The sequence below is a fragment of the Taudactylus pleione genome, unplaced genomic scaffold (assembly GCF_031769625.1).
Source record: "Taudactylus pleione unplaced genomic scaffold, aTauple2 ptg000497l, whole genome shotgun sequence".
Lineage (NCBI taxonomy): Eukaryota > Metazoa > Chordata > Amphibia > Anura > Myobatrachidae > Taudactylus > Taudactylus pleione.
The window spans coordinates 551,394-578,449 of record NW_028284899.1 but is presented as its reverse complement, the minus strand read 5'-3'; the positions used below and the strand labels follow the sequence as shown (position 1 = coordinate 578,449).

The 27,056-nt window shown below is 44.5% G+C and overlaps 1 protein-coding gene across 2 annotated transcripts; it reads right to left on the bottom strand.

The window, feature by feature from the left end:
* Nucleotides 1-10,365: 10,365 nt before the first annotated feature.
* ZFP91 (ZFP91 zinc finger protein, atypical E3 ubiquitin ligase) lies at nucleotides 10,366-25,716 on the bottom strand. Of its 2 annotated transcripts, none has more exons than XM_088449840.1 (12): nucleotides 25,422-25,716; nucleotides 24,945-24,976; nucleotides 22,259-22,450; nucleotides 19,405-19,444; nucleotides 19,195-19,290; nucleotides 18,636-18,734; nucleotides 18,428-18,544; nucleotides 16,074-16,124; nucleotides 13,225-13,303; nucleotides 12,438-12,552; nucleotides 12,256-12,355; nucleotides 10,366-12,155 (listed from the first exon to the last, which is right to left on the bottom strand). In XM_088449840.1, exons 1-12 carry the CDS (start codon nucleotides 25,610-25,612, stop codon nucleotides 11,747-11,749), a joined length of 1,521 nt encoding a protein of 506 aa, XP_088305966.1. In that variant the 5' UTR covers nucleotides 25,613-25,716; the 3' UTR covers nucleotides 10,366-11,746. The 2 variants fall into 2 exon arrangements, with proteins under 2 accessions (XP_088305966.1, XP_088305967.1); XM_088449841.1 differs by lacking the exon at nucleotides 25,422-25,716 and adding an exon at nucleotides 25,058-25,256.
* Between the last annotated feature and the right edge of the window lie 1,340 nt (nucleotides 25,717-27,056).

The following is a 27,056-nucleotide window of genomic DNA, read 5'->3' as shown; positions in this document are numbered from 1 at the left end:
ACCTGTGCACCTGCTGGGTGACCTGGGAAATGTGTCAGTGAGTAATGAATACACCTGTGCACCTGCTGGGTGACCTGGGAAATGTGTCAGTGAGTAATGAGTACACCTGTGCTCCTGCTGGGTGACCTGGGAAATGTGTCAGTGAGTAATGAGTACACCTGTGCTCCTGCTAGGTGACCTGGGAAATGTGTCAGTGAGTAATGAGTACACCTGTGCTCCTGCTGGGTGACCTGGGAAATGTGTCAGTGAGTAATGAGTACACCTGTGCTCCTGCTGGGTGACCTGGGAAATGTGTCAGTGAGTAATGATTACACCTGTGCTCCTGCTGGGTGACCTGGGAAATGTGTCAGTGAGTAATGAGTACACCTGTGCTCCTGCTGGGTGACCTGGGAAATGTGTCAGTGAGTAATGAGTACACCTGTGCACCTGCTGGGTGACCTGGGAAATGTGTCTGTGAGTAATGAATACACCTGTGCTCCTGCTGGGTGACCTGGGAAATGTGTCAGTGAGTAATGAATACACCTGTGCACCTGCTGGGTGACCTGGGAAATGTGACCTATGTGGGGTCCTGAGGACAGAGTTTGAGAACCACTGGCTTAGGCAATGCTGATGGATAATATGGCCCACTGGCAGTGTACAAAAAGTGTTGCAAATATCACTGGGGACAAAAACAGCCATGGACTGCTACATTCACCTGGAGTAATAGGGTTGGAGAATATGTTCTACCTAGACCACAAAACTATTTTTGATGTTCTGTTTAAATATATGTTCCTCTGTTTCTAATGCAGCATGGTGGAGAATTAGGACAAAACATTCATCCAGCTCAGTGGCCCTCAGCATAACCTTCATCACAGGAACCTGCAATGTTCCACTAATATGTCTCCCATTGACTTGTGAATGTTTCAGTTGCTCATTTAGCTAGTCAGCAGCAACAGTTCTATTACCTTTCATGTCATTGTCTAATTTCAATGGAAGTAAAATCCAAGCTTATGTAATTGTACAGTATGTAGAAACACGTACTTTACACGTGCGGCTTAAATAAAGCCAAGAAAAATAAATCCAAAATATTCACAACATTTACATATATATTGTATTATAAAACATTAATAACATCATTACTATTGTTTATATGATCGGGTGCAGAAAAGTTTCCCCAAAAAATAAAAGGACAGTCAAAATAGCATAAAAGAGAGACAATATAATGGTGTAAATCATTTACTGTATAGTCCTCAGTACTAGGCACAATTTAGCACCCGATTATTTGGTGTTAGTAAGCCTTTAATGAATTACAAATGTATTTATATTTCACCAAGAAACATACTAGCCTAGACTTGCATATAAATGGGTCTCTAAAACAAAATGTTACAACTGTTTTTAAAGAGGTCAAAATAGCTGTAAATCCCATGGAAAAAAGGGAAATTCTGTCCCAACTTTCTAATCAATCAGGTTCCTGTCTTTGGTGCTTTTTTGGGGGTGTTATAAATGGATGAGAATCACTAATTTACCAGAGATGATAAGAAAATCTCAGCTTTCTAGATTCATTTCAATTTCCCCTTAATTTCAATGGTGTTTTTACAATGTTGAATAAATGGGCACATTCAAATGAATGGTAAAGCAGAATCTTTGCAGTTTTCCCTAATCAGTCAGGTGGGCTGGTTACGGAGTAGTCTGACATTTGGAAACCTTTCTGGAGCGGCCTGTTGCATTCTGAATATTTCCATGCCCCCAGAGCTTCCCAACATCATTGTTTCACATGAATAGAGATTTGGAAGTCATTTAATTAAGCGGATAATTAATTTGTTATCTCTTTAATTGTAATTGTTATCTCTTTAATTTTAACATCTCTCAATGTTGAAAGCTTACTTTTTTTTTTTTTTAAATGTCATAGAAGCTTTCAATATTCAGCACAATCACTCTATTTATCTATGAATAATCATAACTAATTCTCTTTTTATCCAATTAAAAAAAAAAAAACACTGCTAGGGAGTTCTGGCACCATTGGGCTAAAAAATGTCAGTACTCCAGTGACCTCATTGTAGTGATAACAGTGATAGAGTAAACATTAAAATAACAAAGGGGTATATTAAATATTTATCCACTGGTTAGTACAATGGAACAGACCTGGCCAACCTGTGGCTCCCCAGCTGTTGTAAAACTACAAGTCCCAGCTTTTAGGGCAGGGGTGGGGAAATTTTTTTCTGCCGAGGGCCATTTTGATATATAAAACATTATTTGCAGGCCACACCCCCGCTGTGTGATGTCACACAGGGAGGGGCCACAATTGCAAGTGGATTAAAGCATCGCCAGGAGCATCCTGAAGATTCTCCGGTGTGACCGTCTGAAGCGTCCTACTGCATAGATTCTAGATGCAGTCTGCCATTCTAGGCTCCCTGTAGCCAAATGAGGCTAGCGGAAAAAAGCTCGGAGGGCCAGACCAAATGATTCTGTGGGCCTTGTATGACCCCCGGGCCTGAGGTTCCCCATCCCTGTTTTAGGGAATGCTAAAACTATGGCAGGGCATGCTGGGATGTCTAGTTTCACAACAGCTGGAGCACCACAGGTTTGTCAGGCCTGTACTAGTCTATTTACTTACAAATATTCTTCTCCACCTCAAATGTAATTTTTTTGTGACCAGTAGCAGCCCTCACCTCCCACCCCCACATCCCTTCTCCTCGGTAAAATACCACTCCACAAACCATTCTATAGGACATCGAGGAACTCTGGGCCTGATTCAGAGCTGAACGCTCTGACCAGAGCGCTCGCTCTGAATCAGGGCCCTCCTACCTGTTTTAGGAGCGTCCTCATGGACGCTCGCATAGCTGTGGGTTACCATCCACAGCTATAGCGAGCGTCCATGATGATGGTCGCGATGGTCTTGACCATCGCGACCATCGGGCTTGGGACGGAGACCCTGCGGTAGGGTCTCGCTGCCGCAAGCCCTGGAGTGATTTTGGCTCTATCAGAGTGATGTCAGTGGGGCCGGCTTGAGACGGTAGGCGTTCCCATGGGAACGCCTCCGTCTGGCAGGCACGCCCACCAAAGGGGGCGTGCTGTCAATCAACATCGACAGCACCCCCCCTTTGGTGCGAGACCCGGACCGATGGAGAGCCCGTCGCTCGCCGGGTCTCGCGCATGTGCAAGACGGAGCTCCCTCCGTCGTGCGCATGCGCAGTGGGAGAACATCGACCTGTTTGCGAGCGTACCGCCGCTCACGAGCGGGTCTGAATGACCCCCTCTATTCAGTAGTCTACGGCTATGGTAAGTATTAGTAACGGTAATACTTGAGGCAAAATACAGTTTGCCACGGGGTTATTTATTAATATTGCCAAGAAGTGCAAGTGTGTACTCAAAATGTAGCAACCAAACAGCAATTAGCTTTCAACTGTTTAGTGCTAGTTATATGATAAATACAAATGTCTGATTGGTTGCTATGATAAAGTGTATATTTGTGCCTTTGAGCCATGTTAGTAAATAACCTTTGCTGCCGTTCACTTAAACAGAATTCCAAATGACAGGCAAGTTCATGCAGTGGGACAGATGTACAGTATGATACAAATAGAATGAGGTTTTTTTTTTTATAGAAGTGGACTATGTACTAAGCCTTTGAGAGAGAGAAAGTGGAAGGAGATAAAGTACCAAACAATCAGCTCCTAACAGTCACATTACAGGCTGTGTTTGAAAAGTTACAGTTAGGAGCTGATTGGTGGCATCCTAAGAACGCAGGCACATGCAAACTGCCCAATAATATTTTTGTGTACCCCTCATTAATTGTACATGACTGGTGATTTAGCATGTTCTGTAATGCTGCATAGATGATCTCAACGATAAAAAGTGCCAACACATCGCTCCAGAAGTGTGTAACTGATGGTTCCTTCATCCTTCAAGTACCACTGGGGTCTGGACATATTTCTTATAAAAACATTAGTCACAATACACACACACATTGCTTTAAAGTAGAGATGAGCGGGTTCGGATTTACTCGGATCTGAAAACGGCATTTTATTGGCTATCGGCTATCACGTGTTTTGGATAGCCAATAAAATAAATCCAAACTAATCCGAACTTGTGGTAAAATGGCGATAAGAACCGAGTAAATCCGAACCCGCACATCTCTACTTTAAAGGTATTTGTCTATATATTTACCATTAAAACTGTGTTGCAATATTGGGCAATTGTCCCAATATCACAACACTTGGTCCGAAAACATTGTCGATATCCGAAAGTAATCAGATGAAAATTGCCGTAGTTACTATAGTAACCAAACATATAATTATTGGGTTGATGCATCAAGTAGTGCAAAGGGAATCAGTATGAAATCCCGGCTGCCGCATGGCCGGGAGTTCGATTCCCGGCAGCGGCAGCCCGACAAAACAGCAGAGCCCGGCAGCGGAAGCTCGACAGCGCTGTAAATCCCGATCGTCCCTATGGTAAGTATCTACTAACCCCCTAACCCTCCTTAGGGGTGCCTAACCCCCCCCCAAGTGCCTAACCCCCCCTTCCCCGCTGCCTAAACCTAAGTGCCCCGGGAGGTGCCTAACCCTAAGTCCCCCACAGGGGTGCCTAACCCTAACTCTCCCTCCCCCTAGCCTAACCCTCCCGGGTGCCCTAAACCTAACCTTCCCCCCCGCGGCTGTCGGGGAAAATGACAGGCGTCTAGAAATAGACGCCGGTCATTTATCCCACGCCGGGATAAAGCAGTCGGGAAGCCGGCTGTCGGGATTCCGGCAGCCGGCTTCCCGATTGTATACCGCGCAAAGAGTGGATAAGGACCAGTGGAGAAGTTGCCCATAGCAGCCACTCTGCACAATCCTGTGTACGATGGTGCGATATATCGTTACATGCTGCATTTAGCAGCATGGCATCGTTCATTGCATTTCCCCATCTGCTGTTCAGCACTGCAGATAGGCCGATGTGAAAAACGACAGCTGTGAACGCGCCATCCGGCATACACACTATACAAGCCACACGATCTCATTCCCATCCGCGTCGGAACGATATAATATGATAAATCTCATGAGGTCTATTCACTAAGCCTTGGAGAGAGATAAAGTACCAACCAATCAGCTAGCTCCTGTCATTTTAAAGGCTGTGTTCAAAAATGACAGCTAGGAACTGATTGGTTGATACTTTATCTCCATCCAAGGCTTAGGGGGAGATTTAATAAGGGTTGGAGAGAGATAAAATTGTGAGATAAAGTACCAACCAATCAGCTCCTAACTGTCACTTTACAGGCTGTGTGAAAAATGACAGGAGTTGATTGGTTGGTGCTTTAGCTCTCACAATTTTACCTCTCTTCAAGCTGTCTGCCTACCGTTCCTTATATAGCTAGGACACACTGTGCACAGCTCATTACTGCTTACGCCAAATGCAATTTTGTATCTTAAGCGGACCTGCTAGTTGAACTGAGGGCACAATAGGGTTGGAGAGAGATAAAATTGTGAGATAAAGTACCAACCAATCAGCTCCTGTCACTTTACAGGCTGTGTGAAAAATGACAGGAGTTGATTGGTTGGTGCTTTAGCTCTCACAATTTTACCTCTCTTCAAGCTGTCTGCCTACCGTTCCTTATATAGCTAGGACACACTGTGCACAGCTCATTACTGCTTACGCCAAGTGCAATTTTGTATCTTAAGCGGACCTGCTAGTTGAACTGAGGGCACAATAGGCTAGAACACTCACTACTGGGTGGGTAGGGCTTACCCTGACTCTACACGGCCAGCTCAGAGCATGGTTCTCACTGCCTCTACATTGCATTATGAGCCTCACACGTTCTGTACCTTATCCATTATATCTTGTGCTTAATTTTGTGTTATTATTGCATTGAAGCATCTTGAATGTTCTGCCCGTTGGACCACTATACGTCATAGTCTATGACTCTCATCCCTTTATAAATGGTCAGCTGATCAGTTGGGTATCCGGTCATTAAGTCTACATTGTCTAGATAGACAATGTTTAGGTAGACAATGGGAGATAGACAGGCAATAGACAGGGACTGAAGGTCGACTGGTAACAAGGTTGACAGGTGCAGTGAGTGGACAGGGACTGAAGGTCGACGCACTAAAGGTCGACAGGGACAGAAGGCCGACACACTAAAAGTTGACTGGTCAGTAGGTCAACACATGGTTTGTTTTGTTTTTTAGTCCTAATCTTTACCCTAAACCTCCCTCCTGGTACCTAACCCTATCAGTCGAGGTAATTGCCTAATCCTAACCTGTCGGAGTAAGTGCCTAACCGTAACCCGTCGGAGTAAGTGCCTAACCCTAACACGTCGGATAATGTGCCTAACCGTAACCGTCGGGGTAAGTGCCTAACCCTAAGCGTCGGAGTGAGTGCCTAACCCTACAAAAAAAAAAGTGTCGACCATTTGACTGAGTATCAACCTACTGCCTGTCGACCTCGTTACCAGTCGACATGTAGTATGTCGACCTTCTGACCCTGTCGACTTTCATACATGTCGACCTTTAGTATGCTGACCTTCTAACCCTGTCGACTTTCAGTACCTGTCGACCTTGTTACCAGTCGACCTTTAGCGCGTCAACCTTCAGTCCCTGTCTATCTTCCATTGTCTATCTAGACAATGTAGACCTAATGAACCACACCCGATCAGTTGCTCTCCGTAGTTTAGGATTTCTCCAGTCAGTACCTGTGACTGTATGTAATTGCAGATTTAGTAGGATACCAGTGTTCCAAGTGAACCATTGTCAGGCTGTAAACTTGGGAGACAGTTTCCGGCCTCGTTGGCAAGTGCCCCTCCATGGCAGGTGGCCGGTGATTGGCACACAGGAACACATCCTGCTGGGAAGCACAGTCATGGATAAGCGTGATGAGTCTAGTACCTGGATATGCTGTTACTCGTGGTCTCTGGTGTTTTCACTTTTCCAGTTATTTGCCTGCACTGACCGGACATTGGCTTTGGACTACCCTCTTGGGCACTGATTTGGTGTTTCACCAACCTGACAATGAACTTACCTTCTGTGACTCGCTGTGGTCCCTAAGGATTTTTGTTTGTCAGCCTGCCAGCAAACGTCTCTGACTTGTGCTTACAACCAAGAACTGGTAAACACAGTCGCTTTACGGGCCCATTTATTAATGATTGCATTTGCAATGCGATCTGGGCGCAAAATTAAAAGCACATGCTTTGTGGGCAGTGCCGAGGGAGGGTTCCTATGGTACCCTCCCTAAGCTCTTTATGCCATATGTCGCCCATAGGTTACAGCAGGCTACTAGAAGTTGGTAAATATGGCAGCATCGAATCCCCCATAGAAACCTATGGGGCTTGCGGCTGCCGGCAGGAATGGAAGGATCGCAGCTGGTATCGGAGATAACGGCTGTGGTTCCTCTGTCATACATTCGGGGTGTGCTAAATATTTGCGGTAACCCCCCGAAAACTGGTGTTTTCGGGGAATAAGTCACAACTATTTATTGAAAAATGCTAATTATCCCAATTTGCAGTAAAAGTTCTCAATGTACCAAATGCATCATAAAACCCTTGTATAGTAGTGGCAAGCCATTCATTCATCACCAGCCCGTAACTATATTAATACCCAACACCACATGTCAGTCTCTACAGCAAGCATCAAGAACCCTGGGCTCTCCAGTACAAGAAAGATACATAGAGGACTCACATCTGCTAATAGCAACAGTGATCTTGAATTACACGTGTTTCCTCTTCTGCAAGACATGTTAAGTACTTTGGGTATAAGTGGCTAATCCAGAATTTCCCAAACTCCGCCATTACAGTCTAGGTTTTAAGGCTATCCATGCTTGAGTCCAGATGGTTAAATCAAATTGACTGAGGTGCTAATTAAGTCACCTGTGCTCAAGCATGGATAGCCTTAAAACCTGGACTGTTACGGATGAGTTTGGGAAACTCTAGGATAATCTGTCATCGAGATATTTAACCACATCCTGTGTCAGCATGTCAAAGCCAGCAGATTTCCTTGCTGTGACACCATGGAGCTGTTTTCATTTAACTGATCAATTCATTTACATATATCTCCTAATTGTAATGCACAGTCAGGTACTAGGTAATATGGAAGGGTACAGAGCACTTAGGGCCTGATTCGGGTTGGTTCGCAATGCGTATTCGCACGCACCGGTCAGCTGCGAAAATATGCTAATGAATGCATTGACATTGGCATCGCAACACTAGATGCAGACGCAAGCATGCAAAATAATCAGTAACATCGGAGCTGCATGCACTTGTGGTTGACATGACCCTGCCGCAGAAGTTGCTAAACGTCCTGCACACAGAGTACTCAGGCTGCGTGTGGGTTCGCTGTAAATAATTTATGCACGTCCCCGCAATGGCGTTCGAATGCACAGACACGCCTGCGTTCGTACAACCACCCACAAACGGCACTTCCTGTCAATCACTGAGTGGTGGGTCTGCGTACTGGCTGCGATCGCATTCCCAATCGCAGCGCTTGGTTTGCAAACTTAGGACCTGATTTAGAGCTGTACGCTAATGCTGTCGCAGCTGTGGATGTACGAAGATACGCTAATGCAACAGCGGCCGGGACCTGTACTGAGACGCCCACCTGGGCCATCACAGCTGTCCGCAACTGCGTACATACGCAGCATTGGACGCAGATCATGAAAACATTGACTCCTTATGGTCACTCAGAGAATGGCCGCCACAACCAAGCCGGAGCCATGTTTCCTGCGTACAGGATCGCAGTTGGCGACTGGTGCTCACATTCTGAAAACGGTTGCGTTTTCTCCCCCCTCCACGTTACCTGACGCAATGTGGCCCCTGCCTATCACTAACTTGCTAATAAATCCTCTGGGCTAGTGTGTTCACAGAATCAATCAACGTGCGTGTACACTGCGGCCGTTACGCAGAAGCACGATAATTGCTCAACTGCGTTGACATGACAAAGCATACAAATCTGAATCAGGTCCTTACTACCTTATTATGCGGACTCAGAAAGTGGACTTGTCAATAAAGCCAGGTACACACTCTAAGGTTATCAGGCTGATCAGCTGATAGTTGTATGATTGGCCCGATAATTGGATAGTGTGTATGCACGTTAGCCAAAAAAACGGCTTCAAACGCTCCTGCAATGGTCATATCAGGAGCTGATGCCATCTTCCCGACCTCGAGGAAGACATCTGAAGACACCACACATTGAGCTTTAAAGTGTATGGGTGCACACCGATCCGATAATCGCTCTGCCGGGTCACAGCGTTTATCGGAACAGCAGAATTTATCAGCATGTGTGTACCCAGCTTTTGTCTCAGAGCACAGATCCATGAGCAATGCCGTGGTTCAGTCTACAGTCTTACCTCCATACTGGATCTTTCAAAGTGGCTGCACAGAATGTTGGATTACACTATATATGTTATTTTTTTAAAGGGGCTTGCACAGGCGATTAATTCTCCAACTGCTTCATCCATCCTATATTTTCTTTTTTATTTGGCAGGATGCTACAAGCAATGAACTGCAATCATTTCATATACATAAAAAAAAAAATCAACTGCGTAAATATACACAAATAGCATATCATACCATAACTAAACATTCTATTTTGAAATGTCTTGTATGGGGCAGGTATTTAAGGTTGAAAAAAAATAAAATAATAATGATCCTAAATCCTTTGCGGCCATCTTAATCAGCTTTTTGGCTACCATTTAATTTGACTTGCCAGTTTTGCTTTCCTGGGAATGCTACAAACACTTGAATTGTGGCAGTCTCACTACAAAAATAAAAAAAAGTGCAAATATTTTATATTAGTATCTGGATATTAATTTGCTCTTTAATGGCAGTCAGAGCAAACATAACATTGGTTGTTCTCAAGTGCAGTTGGCTTTCTGCATGCGCGTAGCTGGTTTCTACATGCGTCCGCCCTCCAGCACAGTAGTGCCCTACAGCACAGTAGCGCCTCCATGCATCCATCAATGTAGACCGATCACGGAACGTGGCAGATGAAAATGGCCACAAAGGATGTTAATGTTTTTACGTTTGTTGTTTTAATAGTTGCCCACCCACAGGACATGTTAAAAAATAAAATGTTAGGTTGGATAACTCCCTTAAAAGGAGTGTTATATCTTAAATACTGGTTGCCTTGTTTAACAGTGCAACTAGTAATATTCACAAACACATATGCCAAAGAAAAAAGTCAAGAACGTAAGAGATATCAGATACTTGTGATAAGGGTATGATAGCGTAGAAGTATATTTTATGTACATTGTACCTCATTTGCATCTGTAGGCCACTTCAAGGAACCATTTAGCGCCTACAATGACTAGTATAGAACAACTGCTTGAACTAGGCTACAGAGCAGGTGAATATAAATGTGAAATATCTGGACTTCTCTCAGTGTCTGATTATCTTGCCACAAATGCGTAAATATTTGACCGAACTATTGTACAGTTTATCTTTATTGTACTGATACATACAGAATACAAAATATGGCATTCAAGAGCCAAATTAGATAGCTCCAGAAGCCATCTTATGCTTTCAAGTAGTCAGCAAAATGGTGGACCTTTCGAAAAAGGAAACAACCCAAAATTTCAAAGGATTTTTTTTTTTTTTTTTAAATTAAACGTAAATTTTTAGGTAAGCTCTCTACGTCTGGCAATTATCCACATCGGTAGATTCGTTAGTCATTTCTTGGATTCCATCTTTAAACCTCATCCTTGCCTTGATTTGTGCATGTCTACATTAGAACTCCTAACGCTCGCCAAGTCTGAATGCGCAATTAACATAGGTCTCGTGCATCCAGGGTACATACATCACACAACGGAAGAATCAGAGACACATACCGCTAACTTCCAGCAAGTAAAATATCTAAATAGGCAAATAATTTTTTTTTTTTTTAGCCATAATTAAAAATTGAACCGTAAGAGTGCAAGACGTAATGGGGAGAAGGGGTGAATAAGAGTTGTTTTTAAAGTGCTGAAAAAAAAATCTCTGGTGACTAACCTCGCAAAGACATGATGTAGAGGACATCTGCAAAGAGCGGTGCAAATGGCTAACAGAGATGGTGCTGCGGGGGCCTTTAATTAGGACACGTTGATTGGTTTAGAATAAGAGGCATGAATACTGCAAATGGCAGCTGTGCATTGCAGCGGAGTATGGGGTGGGCTAGTTCAATGGAAATGTCTATGATGGGTGACAGCCAAGCAAGCAGATGGGGATAACTAGCGAATGGAATAGGCCAAAAAGAACGTTTTTTTTTAGAAGAGCTACCCTCTTTGAATCACTCTAAAGTGCAGCAACATTTTCACTCATATGGAGGGAGAAGAATTAAGAAGTGGAGGCAAGGAAAAAAAAAAACAGGGAGGGGGCGCAGGTCACAGAGTACAAAGAGACCGCAAGCAGCGCTCTAAGTAACACTAGCAGCTTTGCTTGGGGGAGAGGGCTCCATGTCCGACAGAACAATTCTGTTTTATTCTTTAAACATATTATGTACAGTGAGAGTGCAGAGCACAGCACCTGAGAGAGGGGAGGGGAAGGTGGAGGTGGAAGGGAAATAAAATAAAAAATTGAGAGGACAGAAAAATAAAAAAGCAAAGAAATGAAGGAAAGCAGAATCAGAGAACCATTGAAACATCAAACAGAAAACATAAGATTAATGGTAATTGATTGAAAACACCAGGGGCAAATCTTTGAGCCCACCAGCATTAGTGTATGCAGTTATTACAAGGACAGAGAGAAAGCACTGAAGGGACGAGGCAGCCAGCCAGCTGGGGGACAGGGAAACAGTCTAGGTGCTGTGCAGGGAGAGTTTACCCTCCCGCTCTACGGTCCTGCAGAGTCCGAATCCTCAATAAGAACCTCTGTTGTAGCACCCAGTCCTTCTGCCGGCTCGGCTGGGCAAGCAACTAAAATCTTGGAGCCGGCGCTGGAGTAGAAGGTTTGGGGAGGAGGTGCAGGCTCATCCTGTACAATGGTGGCCGGGGGAGCAGGGGTCTCAGTCACCAGCAGTTCAGAGTTGGTGGTGATGAGAGAGCCAGAGTTGGCCGCCAAGGCTTCAGCTATAAGAATCTCGGGGTGGCTTTTGGCCTTGTGGGCCACAACACTGTCCTTCTTCTCAAACTTCTTGCCGCAGATGCCACAGGAGAACTGGTAGAAAGAGTCGGCGTCGTGTTTCTTCATGTGCCAGTTCAGGGAGGCTTTCTGTCTGCAGGTGAATCCACAGAACTCACATCTACGGGTGGGAAACAGGAAAGACAAAAAGAAAAAAGTGAACGGACTCAGGAAAGGGAATTGGATGATGGGCAGAGAGGAGGGAGGTGGCAGACACTCACTGTAAGGGTTTCTCTCCGGTGTGGATCATGCGATGTACAGCCAGGTTGTGGGAGCTCTTAAATGCTCGAGCACAGTATTCACAGATATAATCCCGCTGGTCTAATAATGGAAGAATTGTCACAGGCAGGAATAGACAGGTAATTATGGAGGATATTCTTTTAAAGAGGAGCCTTCTATTTACCTGTGTGGTGCTTTGCGTGACGCATCAGCTGCTTCTGCAGGCGGAAAAGTCTCCCGCAGGAGGGGTGCGGACATACGTATTTCTTCTTTAAAAGGTGCTGATATTTAATATGATGCTAAAGGAAGGGGAGGGGGAGCAAAATGCCCAGTTACTACTATTGCAAAGCCTCATAAGAATACACTGCCCATACTGGGCTCCATCTTAGCAGCATTTAACATCAGGAACCTCTGTATCTGCTTCTCTAAATCAGGAGTCCAAATGCATCTAGATAAGCAGGATTTATAGGAACAGACAGCTGCGTATCATTTACTGCACTGGGGGCCTGATTGAGAGATGGACGGTATTGCATACAGCCACAGGGAAGGAGATGTGCAATACTGTACGATGCAGCAGGAGGGGACTGTGAGAAATAGACGCCTTCTCCATGCATCTGCGATATCCGAGTGCTGCGTCCCAAGACGCAGAATCGGATTGATAGTCTCGATGGTCGCATCCCTCGTCCTGTCTGCGTAAGCTGAAGCGGATTGGCCGTCGGAAATGGTCACCAAGGTCCAGGAGGTCTGCATGCTTACAAAATGGAGTCCCAGTCTCCGCTCCCCAAAACATGCTGCAGCTAAGAGGGAACTCCGAGTGACCATGCAAGACCCGTTCCTACGCATGCACAGACCCCCAAACATCGGATTTGGGGGTCCCAAAATAAGCAGTAGTAGTCATACAGTGACTGTACGAAACACTTAACATAAAAGTCAATTTGGGAAACGCTGTTCTCACTGCGGGCTGCACTCACCTGCAGGTATCTGGGGTGTGCCAGTACGGTGCCGCATCCCTCCATCTCACAGCGCACGTACTGAAGTGGGGGCTTCTTCCTGATCAGGGTCACAAGTCAGTCATTAGTAAATAGGAACATACAATTGGGAAATCCAGACTTCTTGGAACGACTACAATATTATTATACCTTTAGTTAGAGACGCCAGCATACTTAGCAGCACTTTGCTATTGGGAACAAACACTTTAATTGAATTTAACTGGGTATGAGCAGACACGCAGAATGCACATACTCAGATTACTCAGCCTAAATGCTAATCGTTTATATGGCAGCATAACCTGATCCTTATTACATCACATTACAGACAGTAACTGAACTGTAATCAGGCAGAGGCTGGGAATCACCACACATATCCCTCGCTCATATGGATGCCATAACTCACTTTACAACAAACACCAGACAGAGTGAGATGTGCCAAGGGCCAGGTACCTGGAAGTCACGGAACCTGCTACAGGAGACATCACAAGCATCTAATCACATCATAACTATAGAATGTTAGTCACAAATGCCCACTGTCTTGCGTTATAAAAGTGTTCAGTGAAACAGAGGCCACTGGATATTTCTATTTACAAACAAGAGTGGTCTCTGGTTTTTGGTACTTTGGCTTTGAGAAAAAAAAAACAAACAAACATTTGCTTTTAGTTCAAAAATCACTTTTAATGCCATTTGGGCTGATTGTATTTGCTGGAATCAGAATGATTGACCGCCGGTCAAATCCCGACGCCGGCAGACCACCAGCAGTGAAAATCCTGACTGGATTTAGGCAAGCATAACTAACCATAGCCCTCCTTTAGGGGTGCCTAACCCCAACCTCCCCCCTAGTGCCAAACCCCCCCCATCCCCACAGCCTAAAACTAAGTCTCCCAGGGGGGTGCCTAACCCTAACCTCCCCCCCGTACGTGCCTAAACCTAACCCCCCCATCCCCGCAGCCTAAATCTAAGTCTCCCAAGGGGGTGCCTAACCCTAACCCCCCCCCCTTCCCCTAGCCTAACCCTCCCAGAAGGGTGCCTAACCCTAAGTCTCCCCCGGTAGCGCCTAACCTTCGTTCGGTATGCCGGGCGTCGGGCTCCCGGCATAGGTATAATGACAGGCACCGGGAATTCGACACCTGTCATTAGACCCTTGCCGGGATTTGACAGTCGGGAAGACGGTGGTCGGCATTTTGACCGTCGGCTTCCTGACTGCATCCCATATTTGCTGCATGAGGAGAAATAAGTTAACTAATGCTATTTTCTGCAAATTAAAGGAATTCTGAAAAACCAGGGTTGCATTAATGTTTTAATGGAAAAAAAAATAATCTTGCTTATTATACTAATACTGTGAAACATGGGCTATAAATTAGAAACCTTGATCAACCACGTTTTAACGCTTTCTAACTAACAATATTAGGGTTTTTTATCGCATCAAAAGAAAGCCAGACTATGGGCTAAATGTAATAGCTTGCGATCTTCAGCCACTGCGGGGATTTAGGAGAGTCTCCACGTATTTTTAAAGCGGCAACCATTTTAAAAGGCTAAACCAAGCTGCTTTGGCCTTTAAAATGATCGCCACTTTAAAAAATAGGACTCGCATATATCCCCGCAGCGGTTGAAGATCTGCTGAATAAAGACCATCTCCTTCCAGCCACTAACACTGAAAGTCAACCGATACCATGGCTTAGACCAGCGGTCGCCAAACCTGTCCCTCGCAGTTGCACTCCGGGTAGCTCGTCTTGGCAGCGCAGCTGCAGTGCGCCTCGCGGCGAGTGGGGCAGCGCGACAGGAGCTCGCCTTGCGGCAAGGCGCGCATAGGACATCATACGCGGCCAGCAGGAGTGCAGGATAGTCACTGCCAGCAGGCTTGCCGCGTCTATAGCAGCTACAAGTTAAGGTCAGTGTAGACAGTTGCTTTTAATAGCCGCACTGACAGTGTCCACTGTCCCACCAGCCAGAATACATCTGCTCTCAATAGGTACAGATTGGGCACTTTGAAAAGGGGGTGTGGGATCAGGCCTCCACTGTCCCACCTGCATAATACATCCTGCTCCCCGCACAAATAATCCAGCAGCACCCTGCTCCCCACAGACCACTCTCCACGAGCATCACAGTAGAGAACGGGCAATTTTAAGGGGTTGTGGGACCAGACCGTCCACTGTGATCTGCCTGCACAAATAACCTTAGCTTTCAAAAATAAAATGTTGCTCTTCAAGACGTCTCATTTTTCTCAAGTAGCTCCCACCCCAATCAGAGACCACTTAGTGAGACCAGGGAGTAGCCCAGGGGTCTTCAACCTTGGCCCTCCAGCTGCTATGGAACTACAGATCCCAGGATGCCCTGCCACAGTTTTAGCATGCTGTTATATCAAAACGGTGGCAAGGCATGCTGGGATGTGTAGTCCCACAGCAGCTGGAGGGCCAGGTTTGAAGACCCATGCAGTAGCCCATGGCGCAATGTCACTGAGGAAGGGGAAAGATTCCCTTACCGGCTTAAGTCAGCCAAAAGCAAAACAATGTTAGCGAATGACAAACCCTTGCTTAGTAGTACTGTGACACTGATACATGTGTGTTTATGTTGTGTGCCATAAATGATACCATTCGTAGACACTGATAGAACAGGGCCAGCCAGTGCCCACATTGTTGTGAGAATTGGTAAAATGCTCCCAGGACTACAGAGTAATATCTTTTACCTCAGTATAACACATAAATGGAAATAAGCCTCATTTTTACTTCTATCCAACACATCAAAACAAACAAAAACACACACACACACACACACACACCATAATAGTGCGCAAATTCCAAGCCTGCTTTGAGAAGGAAATACCTACTCACCGCCTCTTTGGAAGCCTTGGACTTTTATCATCCTTGCGTCGTCGGCCTCTCCTGAAGAGGAGACAAAAGTAATGGGATTAGGAGTTAAGGAAAAAATATTTGCATGTAGTTTTTTTTTTTTTTTTTTTAAGGTCAAACGTCAGCAGTCAGTTACAGCAGGGGCCGTAACTAGGAGCTGCTGCCCCGAGGAACCTACATGTGGTTTGCAGGGTTGCCTCCCAGAGCCTTATGATGCTTGGGGCAGTGCTCTAGTTCCTAGAGGTGATAGCCACGCCCCCTAAGTGTGACAACATGGCGTCACAGGTTTAGGGGGAGGGGCTGATACAGGGCGCCATAGAGCCCTCTTCCGGCTCTGGTTAACAAAGCTCATCCTTACTGACAGTGCAGGTTTTAAGATGTAAGCTTAAAAAAGATAAATAATGTCAGACCTTTTACCACCTTTAAGGTGATCTTGAAACCAACCAAAATTAAAGTAAAAAACAAAATACACAATTTTTTTTTATTTTTTTTTTAAAAAGGGAAAATAAGTAAATTACTAAACACAATCTAGTAGTATAAATATTAATGCCTTTCCATGACAGGGCTGTATCTCTGTTCAGCTACCTAGTCACATCCAAAATTATGTTTAAAGGTAATTAGCATCCTCCTGCCAGCAATGACAGGGATCACCAAGTAAAGATCAGTTGTTCCTATAGTATTTCCCTGCAGGTTTCTTGGTTGCGTCCTACTGGGATTATCCATGGTCTACAACAAACATTCAGAATATCTGATGAATTTCAATTGTTTAAAGGTACCAATCAGTAGAGGGGTGTAAAAGCATTCCTAAGCCATTACACGTGCCGTGTAACGAAAATTTGGCACCAGAGGAACACTGCCAAGATCAGAACATCTCTATAAAGCAGAGGACAGCACAAGAAGATATCTCATGAAATGGGTTTATAGATTTAGGGGTCTATGTACTAAGCAGTGTTAGGAGACAGAGTGAAAAGTGATAAGGTGCCAGCCAATCAGCTCCCGACTGTCATTTTTCAAACACAGCCTGTGAGATGGCAGTTGGGAGCTGATTGGCTGGTACCTGTCACTCTGTCTCCTAACACTGCTTAGTAAATAGACCCCTTATCCCCCCCCCACCCAAGTGTCTTGAATGAGTAAACTATAGGTTTTACAAATATTAGGAGGGTAATAGTGAAAAACCTGCATTAAACATAAAATGCACATAAAAAAAACATAAAAGCCTTTCAACAAATTCCTATTCACAGACATGTTTTAAGTCTGGCCTGGCCAAAACATCGATCGCGATCTAAGGGTGGCTTGTGGAATTCCCACCGGTAGATCGCAACCAACTTACCTGCAGCAACTTTGAACGCTGGCCTCTGAAGCGATCAGAGGCTAAAGAAGCCACTGAACGCTTCGGAGGCCAGCGTTCCCAGTGATGGAGTGCGCGGGTGATGTCATGACATCAACTGCGATATGAGGAACCTGCGCGCCTGCTGGATCCAGTAGTCAGCGGCAGTGGAAGCGGTGCCCAGCGCAAAGTCAGGTAAATACTGCACAGGGGTGTGAGGGCTGTTCTACACTGGGAGGGGCACTAGTACTGGGGGCACTACTTTCGTGGGCACTGCATAAGGGGAACAACTACAGGTGGCACTGCATAAGGGGCACAACTACAGGGGCCCTGCATAAGGGGCACTAGTACAGGGGGCATTGCATAAGGGGCACTAGTACAGGGATCATTGTAAAAGGGGCACTACTACAGGGGGTCACTGTAAAAGGGGCACTACTGTGGGCATTTTGTATAAGGGGCACTACTGTGTTGTAACATGAATAAGGTACTCTATACATGTGGAGTAATGTGAATTAGATTGTGCTGCTGTGTGGCGTAATTTGAATTGGGGATACTACAGTATGTGTGAATTCGGCAGGACAGACCCCACGCCCCTTGCCTGCGAAGTCACACCCCCTTTTTGCATGCCACCCCCCCTTTTTTGGACTCGGTAGATCACAAAAGGTGTTTAGCTTTAAAAGTAGATCACCAAGTCCAAACATTTGGTCACCTCTGTTCTAAGTGATACATCCACCGCTTCCTTTATAATACAAGTTAAATCATATTTATTCCTGCATTCCCTTGGGTAAAAGGAAACAACACAAATATGGCTAATCAACTGGTAGGGAGGTTGGGAGTTAATCCACTGCCATACTCAGGAGTCTCCACTGTATGCATGCTGAAAAGGTGCGTAGCCCATCTATTTTGATTTGGGAGCTATGCACATGGCATAAATGAAAGTGGCCATGAATGGTGTAAAAGTCATCTGGAATTAAAAGGGTTATAGATACTTTCTTGAGGGGTCACTTACTTCCTAGGTCCCTCTGGTTCAGCTACTGGATTCTCCTCCTTCACTTCCATCTTCACCTCTACAGGTGCCTTCTCTTCCCTGATTCGAGGGCCTCTACGCCTGGTCCCAGTAGATGACCTAGGAAAAAAATGGGTAGGGTTAAAGGAAAGAAAGCCAAAGAAACATTTCTAAAAGACGCATGCACAACTATAGCATAGGCCACCGGTACCTGTTCATCTGGGGCCTGTAACTCTTATCTCTGGGGTCATCTTTAAATGCCACATCTTCCTCACTTATCAACTCTTCTTCATCCTCCTCCTCCTCCTCACTGGGGTATTGTAAAAAAGATAGAGGTGTGGAAAAATAAGAATACAAAGATAAATAATAAGCTGGGATAAACAGTAGTCAGGAGATGGAAGTAGCAGAGTAATGGAGCATACACACGGTCAGATTTTTCTTCAGATCTGAACGATAACGATTTAAAAAATCGTTTAATCGTTCCTATCTGAAGAAAAATCTGACATGTCTGAACGATGAACGATGCGCGTCCCCGATGGTCAGATAACGATATCTGACGTGTTTGCAGTCAGTTTTGGACGATTTCAGTCATTTTAATGCAGTCAAAAATCGTTAGAAGTTCAAAACGTTCAAATCGTTTGCAAAATCGTTCAAATCGTTGGTCAAATCATTCAATCGTTCATCTGACACATCTGACCGTGTGTATGCTCCTTAACACAGGGGTAGAAGCAAAGAGTCAAATCTATAACTAAAAGGACAATGTACAACACCTGTCAATATGCGGAGGTCGGTAGGTCTCATCACTGGGGTCATCTTTATAGGGCACCTCTTCCTCACTTATTAGAACATCATCCTCCTCTTCCTCACTGAGACAGGAAAGTAAGCAGTCAGTGAAAGCCAGTCACACAATTAGGACTAGTGAAACGAGCTCAGGCAAAATTATATTTACCATTTTTCAACCTGTCTGAAATACATCTCACCTGATTCCAGCTGTGTATGAAGAGGGCCCCTCATTGATCTCTGCAAAGTGCAAAACATGAAGGATAAACACCATCACATCACACCAGTTACTAAATGCATATTTTATATTTCCACAAAAAACTACCCGGTCACCAATCTGTACTGCAGGGGCTCCACTTCTAGCAAACATCTCTTCTCAACATTGCTTACATAAAACCAGAACCAATAGATCCTAGAACAACTTATACCTAATCCAGTAGGACCCAAACTTATGCCCCGTGGAACCCTGGGGTGGAGCGGGTGGGTGGTCCGGTCACAGATCAAAAGATTTGGGCCAGCCATTTACACAGGCTGCACTCTCTGCAGAGCTTCTCAAAATGTACCAGCGATTGCTTGCAGCTCACTGGGTACCACAGGAGGCAGTGACTCTCTCGGCAGCCAATTAACAGAGCAGTCCACAAGGTGCCAATCAAATGAGGGAAGAGGAAAAGACTGTAAAGAGTGTGCTCTCCCGATGCCTCCTCTCTGTTGTTTGGGATTCAAAGCAAGCTCCTCTCCTGCAGTAACCACCATTAGAGCCATAGCAAGTGAAAGTGCCCCATGGGCGTCATAAGGGGCATTATAAAGGGCACAAAAGGAGGTCTGAGGGCATGTGGTGAAGTCTGTTGAGCATTATAAGGGGCATGTAAAGAGGTTTGAGGGCATACACTACCGTTCAAAAGTTTGGGGTTACTTAGAAATGTACTTATTTTTGAAAGAAAAGCACTGTTGTTTTCAATGAAGAGAACATTAAATTAATCAGAAATACACTCTATACATTGTTAATGTGGTAAATGACTATACTAGCTGCAAACGTCTGTTTTTTAAAGGATTATCTACATAGGTGTATAGAGGCCCATTTCCAGCAACCATCAGTCCAGTGTTCTAATGGTATATTGTGTTTGCTAAGCGCGTTAGAAGAATAATGGATGATTAGAAAACCCTTGAAAACCCTTGTGCAATTATGTTAGCACAGCTGAAAATGGGTTTGCTCGTTAGAGGAGCTATAGAACTGGCCTTCCTTTGAGTTAGTTGAGTATCTGGAGCATCACATTTGTGGGTTTGATTATACTCTCCAAATGCCCAGAAAAAGAGAACTTTCATGTAAAACTCGACAGTCTGTTCTTGTTCTTAGAAATGAAGGCTATTCCATGCGAGAGATTGCCAAGAAACTGAAAATTTCCTACAAAGGTGTGTACTACTCCCTTCAGAAAACAGCACAAACAGGCTCTAACCAGAGTAGAAAGAGAAGTGGGAGGCCCCGGTGCACTACTGTGCAAATAGTCTCTAGTTTGAGAAATAGACGCCTCACAAGTCCTTAACTGGCAGCTTCATTAAATGGCACCAGAAAAAAGCCAGTGTCAACGTCTACAGTGAAGAGGTGACTCCGGGATGCTGGCTTTCTAGGCAGAGTGGCCAAGAAAAAGCCATATCTGAGACTGGTCAATAAAAGGAAAAGATTAATATGGGCAAAAGAACACAGACATTGGACAGACGAATCGAAGTTTGAGGTGTTTGGATCACACAGAAGAACATTTGTGAGACGCAGAACAAGTGAAAAGATGCTGGACGCCATCTGCCAAGCATGGTGGAGGTAATGTGATGGTCTGGGGCTGCTTTGGTGCTGGTAAAGTGGGAGATTTGTACAAGGTAAAAAGGAATTTTGAATAAGGAAGACTGGATAGTCTTCCTTATTCAAAATCCCTTTTTACCTCCATTTTGCAATGCCATGCCATACATTGTGGACAGCACTTGATTGGAGCCAATTTCCTCCTCCAACAGGACAATGACCCAAAGCACACCTCCAAATTATGCAAGAACTATTTAGGGAAGAAGCAGGCAGCTGGTATTCAGTCTGTAATGGAATGACCATTGAGCGGTTGTGGGAGCAGCTTGACCGTATGGTACGCAAGAAGTGCCCATCAAGCCAATCCAACTTGTGGGAGGTGCTTCAGGAAGCGTGGGGTGAAATTTCATCAGATTACCTCAACAAATTAACAGCTAAAATGCCAAAGGTCTGCAATGCTGTAATTGCTGCAAAAGGAGCATTCTTTGACGAAAGCAAAGTTTGAAGGACAAAATTATTATTTAAAATAAAAATTATTGTTTCTAACCTTGCCAATGTCTTGACTATATGTTCTATTCGTTTTGCAACTCATTTAATAAAAGTCAGTTTTCATATAAAACACGAAATTGTCTGGGTGACCCCAAACTTTTGAACGGTAGTGTAAGGTCTGATGGCCATATAGGTGGAATGTAGGTGGAGGTAAGCCGGGCATTATAAGGGGCATGTAAGGAGGTTTGAAGGAATATTGGAGGTCTGATGGCCATATAAATGGAATGTAGGGAGGTAAGCTGGGCATTATAAGTGACATGTAAGGAAATCTGAGGGCATTTAAAATGCATGTGGGGAGGTCTGAGGGCATGACAGACATACAAATGATATGTGGGGGAATGATGGGTTTAAACATGTAATGCATTTTCCCCTATTCACGCCTTTCGTTCCTCTCCTGCTCAGTGGGATAGGCAAAACCAGCACCAGTGGCCAAATAGACAGAAACACAACCATGTGCACCACCATATAACTAAGACCACATTATATACCAATTCACCTCCACCATCTCAGTCATTCATCTTGTTACAAACGTCCCAACAGTTGGTGACATTTACTACAGCTCTCAGTGCCACGTACTCTAGCAGCTCACATTGTATGATACACATATTGCTTTCTATTGATAGGACAGCAACATACATAGAACATCTATCAGTATAGGAATGGGATGAACGCACAGCTTTGTTAGGTACTCATCGTATGCGTGACTCCTCTTTTCTTACCATACACTAGATCATCTGGGTCAGGTTCAGCCTTGCAGATGAGCTCCAAGGTCGGGGACTCAGAACGTGTGCTGCGCAGGACGCCTTCCCTTACAACTGTGCATGTCTCCACCACTTCCAGGTGTGGATCCGGAATTAATATGGGAGCCTCTATCTCCTGTACAATTACCTCCTCCACCTCACACTTTGGAGCTGAGAGGTAGGGGTGGACAGATGAAGAGAGTAAGTGGCAATACAGTACAACTGCAGTGACCATAATTCATTTGTCGGAAAGCTTACAAGGACTAGAGGGATGGCCAATAGCATCAAATGCAAAACTCTCCTGGTTTGGCATTTAATAGTATTGCCCTTTTAAATACAGTGGCAACTTTTAGTAAATATACCCCCTAGGGCTATAAACTTTCTTTTAAATACTTAAATGCTGTTTCCATAAAGTTATTACCCAAGTGAAGGAGGTTTTTTTTATCCTTAAAACAAGGTTACTTAAAAGCCACTGTCCAAAATCCAAATGAAGAGTCCTAAATACAGATACACTGCAATCAATGGAAACTGTGGTTCCCCAATTACAGAAGTGGGTTTGAGCTCTTAAAATGCTGATTTTTTAAAAAAAAGCTTGTCTGACACCACCCCAAGTTGGTCAGCTTTGTGAGATGTGGTTTCTCACTTATTTCCTTTTTATTCATCCACGTCTACAAAATATTACAATAGTGTTCTTAAAGCTCAAATGCTATTTGGTACAACGAATATTAAATAGATAAGTTATTGCAAAACTAAACAGTCCAGCTGCATACACACACAACGATCTTTTGAACGATTATCATTAAACAATATCGTTTAACGATAATCGTTTGAAAAAAATCGTTCACGTTCTGAGTCAAAGGATGAACGATTATCGTTCATGCGCGTTCACGTTTGTAGTTTACTCAGACTTGTCAACTGAACGATTTTCATTAAGGGAATATGCAAAAATCGTTTGTAGTTCAAAAAAATCGTTCATTACATTTTTAAAAATCTGACAGATAATCTGAAAGATTAATCTGACAGAAAATCGTTGGTAACAAAATCGTTGTGTGTGTATGCAGCTTTGGTAGTACATAGCTAGTTTGCAAAAGACACAGAACAAGGGGCATATGTATCAAAGCTTGATGTGAGATAAAATTGTGAAATATAGATCACCAACCAATCAGCTCCAAACTATCATTTCTTAAACACAGCCTGCAATATGTTATGGAGCGTACACACGGTCAGATTTGTCAGACTTGTCAGATTTGTCAGATGAACGACTGAACGATTAAACGATTTGAACGATTTGGACGATTTGACCAAAGTTTTGAACGATTTGAACGATTGAACGATTTTTGACTGCATTAAAATGAATGGAATCGTCCAAGTCTGACTGCAAACCCATCAGATGTCAGATATCGTTATCTGACAAACGGGAACGCGCATCGTTGATCGTCCATCGTTCAGGCATGTCAGATATGAACGATTTTCCATCAGATATGAACGACTGAACGATTTTTAAATCGTTATCGTCCATATCTGAAGAAAAAATCTGATCGTGTGTATGCACCATAAGTTAGAAACTGATTGGTTGGTGATAAAATTGTGAGATATATATATATCACCAACCAATCAGCTTCTAACTCACATTTTGCAGGCTGTGTTTAAGAAATGATAGTTTGGAGCTGATTGGTTGGTGATATATATATATATATATATATCTCACAATTTTATCTCACATCAAGCTTTGGTACATATGCCCCCAAGTGTGAAATTAAAAGAAGAAAGCATGGGCACCTTGGTGTGAATGGAAATGGAGAAACCTAACATGGTAAATGTAAATTGAGATCACTAGTACCACTCTGCTCAAAGACAAAACAAAATTGACTCTGCGAGAAAGTAATGGAGAATAGCTGTGGAATAACTAACATATGCGGGGAGGGGGGAATAAATTCCGTCACGTTGCTTTCTGCCGACATTGCAAATTTTGCCTCACACTCCATAGAGGTGTGGGAGGAAACTTGCCATGTCGGCACTAACCTAAAAAGCCAATTGTGCCGCAGATCACTTTGAATTGGATTAGTGTTACCAGTTCCTCTATACTGTTTGCTTGTGATATGTGCAAACATCTTTCTAAATAATGACAAGTATCTTTTTTTCTTGTTAAATTTCAACAGTGCAGTACACAGCTGCCAGATGGAGGCTTATGTTCTTGTGTTATTTACTTCCATTGGCATCTGACAAGAGATCACTGGGAAATACCCCTGGTCATATAAAACACGCAGGAAGATGGCTGCGCTGGTAGTTCAGATACATGGCATAATAACAGAAGTAATTCAGCATGCGTATCCATGGGTTTGGTTTTACCACATTGAACAAATGGGAATTTTAATCTCTTTGGTAATGTACACATGCACATCACATTTTACATAGTATCTTATATTTATAAAGCGCTGACATGTCGCGCAGCACTGTACATTGAGAGGGGGATCATGGTACTCACAAACTACATACAACGGCGTAAAAAAAAAACAAAACAGTAAATTAGGCCCTGCCCAAATGAGCTTACAATCTAAATGGTTGATACATAAAGTGGTAGATATGAAAAATATAGTGTCAATCACCATGGTCCATCTTATTTGGTGAGTAACACGAAATAGGTATTACTAATGATCACACCCACCTTTATTAGCTAGCATCTCTTCCTCCAGGTAGCTGCAAATAACAAATTAAGTTTATTAATGCATATCCCAAGATGCTTTGCCACAACTTGCTAATGTCCTCAGAGCTACCCACCTCCTGCTCTGTGCAGTCACACAGAGCTCCATGCTTATTACAGGGGAGTTACCAAGCTCCTCCTATGAGGAGCACCTGTGGTACCAGGCATCAGTCACTGCCCAAAAACACACCCTTGAGTCCTCCTGGCCAGCAGGATGATGAGGGCCACACCTAGCACACATGTTGTATTTGATCAGCTATATGGCCACTCCCACAAGCCTAATGAGCTATACAGCTCCGCCCAATTATGCAAGTCACTCAAAATGCCACGCCCACTTTAACTTTTCTTCCCACTTGCAATCGCTCAGCTAGGGCCACGCCCACCTCCCCTCCTAGCAGAGACCACAAATTAGACCACACCCCTTTTCATGACGACATTCACCTGTGCCTGCCTCCAAGGCCTAGCTCCTCCTCCTCCTCCCCAGGCATTTCCCGGCGGCTTCTCCTCCTCCGCGGACACTCCGCCTTCCTCCTGCGGGAGGAGCCCCCGGTCACTGCCTCTTCCTCCCCCGCCGCCCCCTCGGCCCCCGATGCCCGCTTCGGGCGGCCGCGCGGCTCCGGCCCTCCCGGCATCCGTCCGTCAGCACAGTCCGCTCTGTCTATTCGTTACTGCGCAGGCGCGGAGCTCCCCCTCCGGGTCAGCGCTCTTACGTCACCTGACGTGCGCCCCCCCCCATTCCACCTTCGCTTGGAGACTGTGCGCGACTGCGCATGCGCGAGGTGAGCTCCTGTTCTCCTCCAGAGCGTAGGGCGCATGCGCCACAGCCGTGAAGGGAAGAAGCCTGATCGGGGCTCCGCCCAACGACCGCTGCCTCTAGCCGCTGATAGGGTAGCGCTTTGACAGGGGGCGGGGCAGTAGGCCGCGCATGCTCCATGACGCCGCCTGCTTCCCCTTACCTTCTGGGAACTGTAGTTTCATGTTTTTTTGTATTTGAACAACTTTATTGCTTATCAGCAATTGACACAGAAGTATGAAAATACTTATTATACATTTGCCCTTCAGTTAAAAACGTGTGTGAGGGTAATAGATACATATACATCACACGGTATCCTTATAAAGAGAATAGCAAGAGTTAGTCATGTCATATAGTCCTGCTTACATATGGCCACAGCAGTATCCATGATGATACCAGGCTTCTTGCAGTAGCAGCTGTGTGACAGCAGCAGATGGATCTCTCTGTGTCATTGCTGTATGGCTGCAGGCACTCACCCCTATTTGCAGCGTGATTTATTTATGACTTGTGTTTTGTACATATAACAAGTCTCTGGGTTGCATCATTTCTGGCAACATTTTATGTTTCTATACCAAAGTCTTGTTAGAATAGCTAAGTCTGGTCAGTTATGGCCATGATAAATCATGACTGCAAACTATGTTACATACTTATATTTCCAATGTTCTATTAATAACTCTCTGGGTTGATTTATTTGATTGATGTTTAATTAATGGCTAAATGCAACAAAAACAGTTGTGACATTTGTATAAATATACTTATATTCTCTTTACATGTGTCCCCTGTGCCTGGCATTGTCCTCATATCATTATCTTAGTGTTGGACGAACCTGCTTTGTCCACCCTGTAACTTTCAGTCTGTGGCATCCTAAGCCTTGGATGGAGATAATGTCCCAACCAATCAGCTCCTAGCTGTCATTTTTCAAACACAGCCTGTGACACGGCAGTTAGGAGCTGATTGGCTCGGACTTTATCTCTGTTCACTTTCTCTCCATCCAAGGCTTAATAAATAGACCCCTCTGTTTGCTGCCATTGACCTCCCCACATCATAACATGCAGCCTGGACCTCATTGTCACACAAGAGCATACCTCCCCACTCTTCCTTTGTAATCAGGCTAGTCACAATTTAAGGGGCCTATCCTGACCTACAGCATCTTTATCAGAATGTGCAAACAGTGGCGTATCTATAACTTATGTTTACAGGATGCACCACTGCCCTGTTACAGGGCTGCTTATCGGCCTGAAGAACTTCATATCTACAGTATAGGTAGCTCTCATGGCCATGAC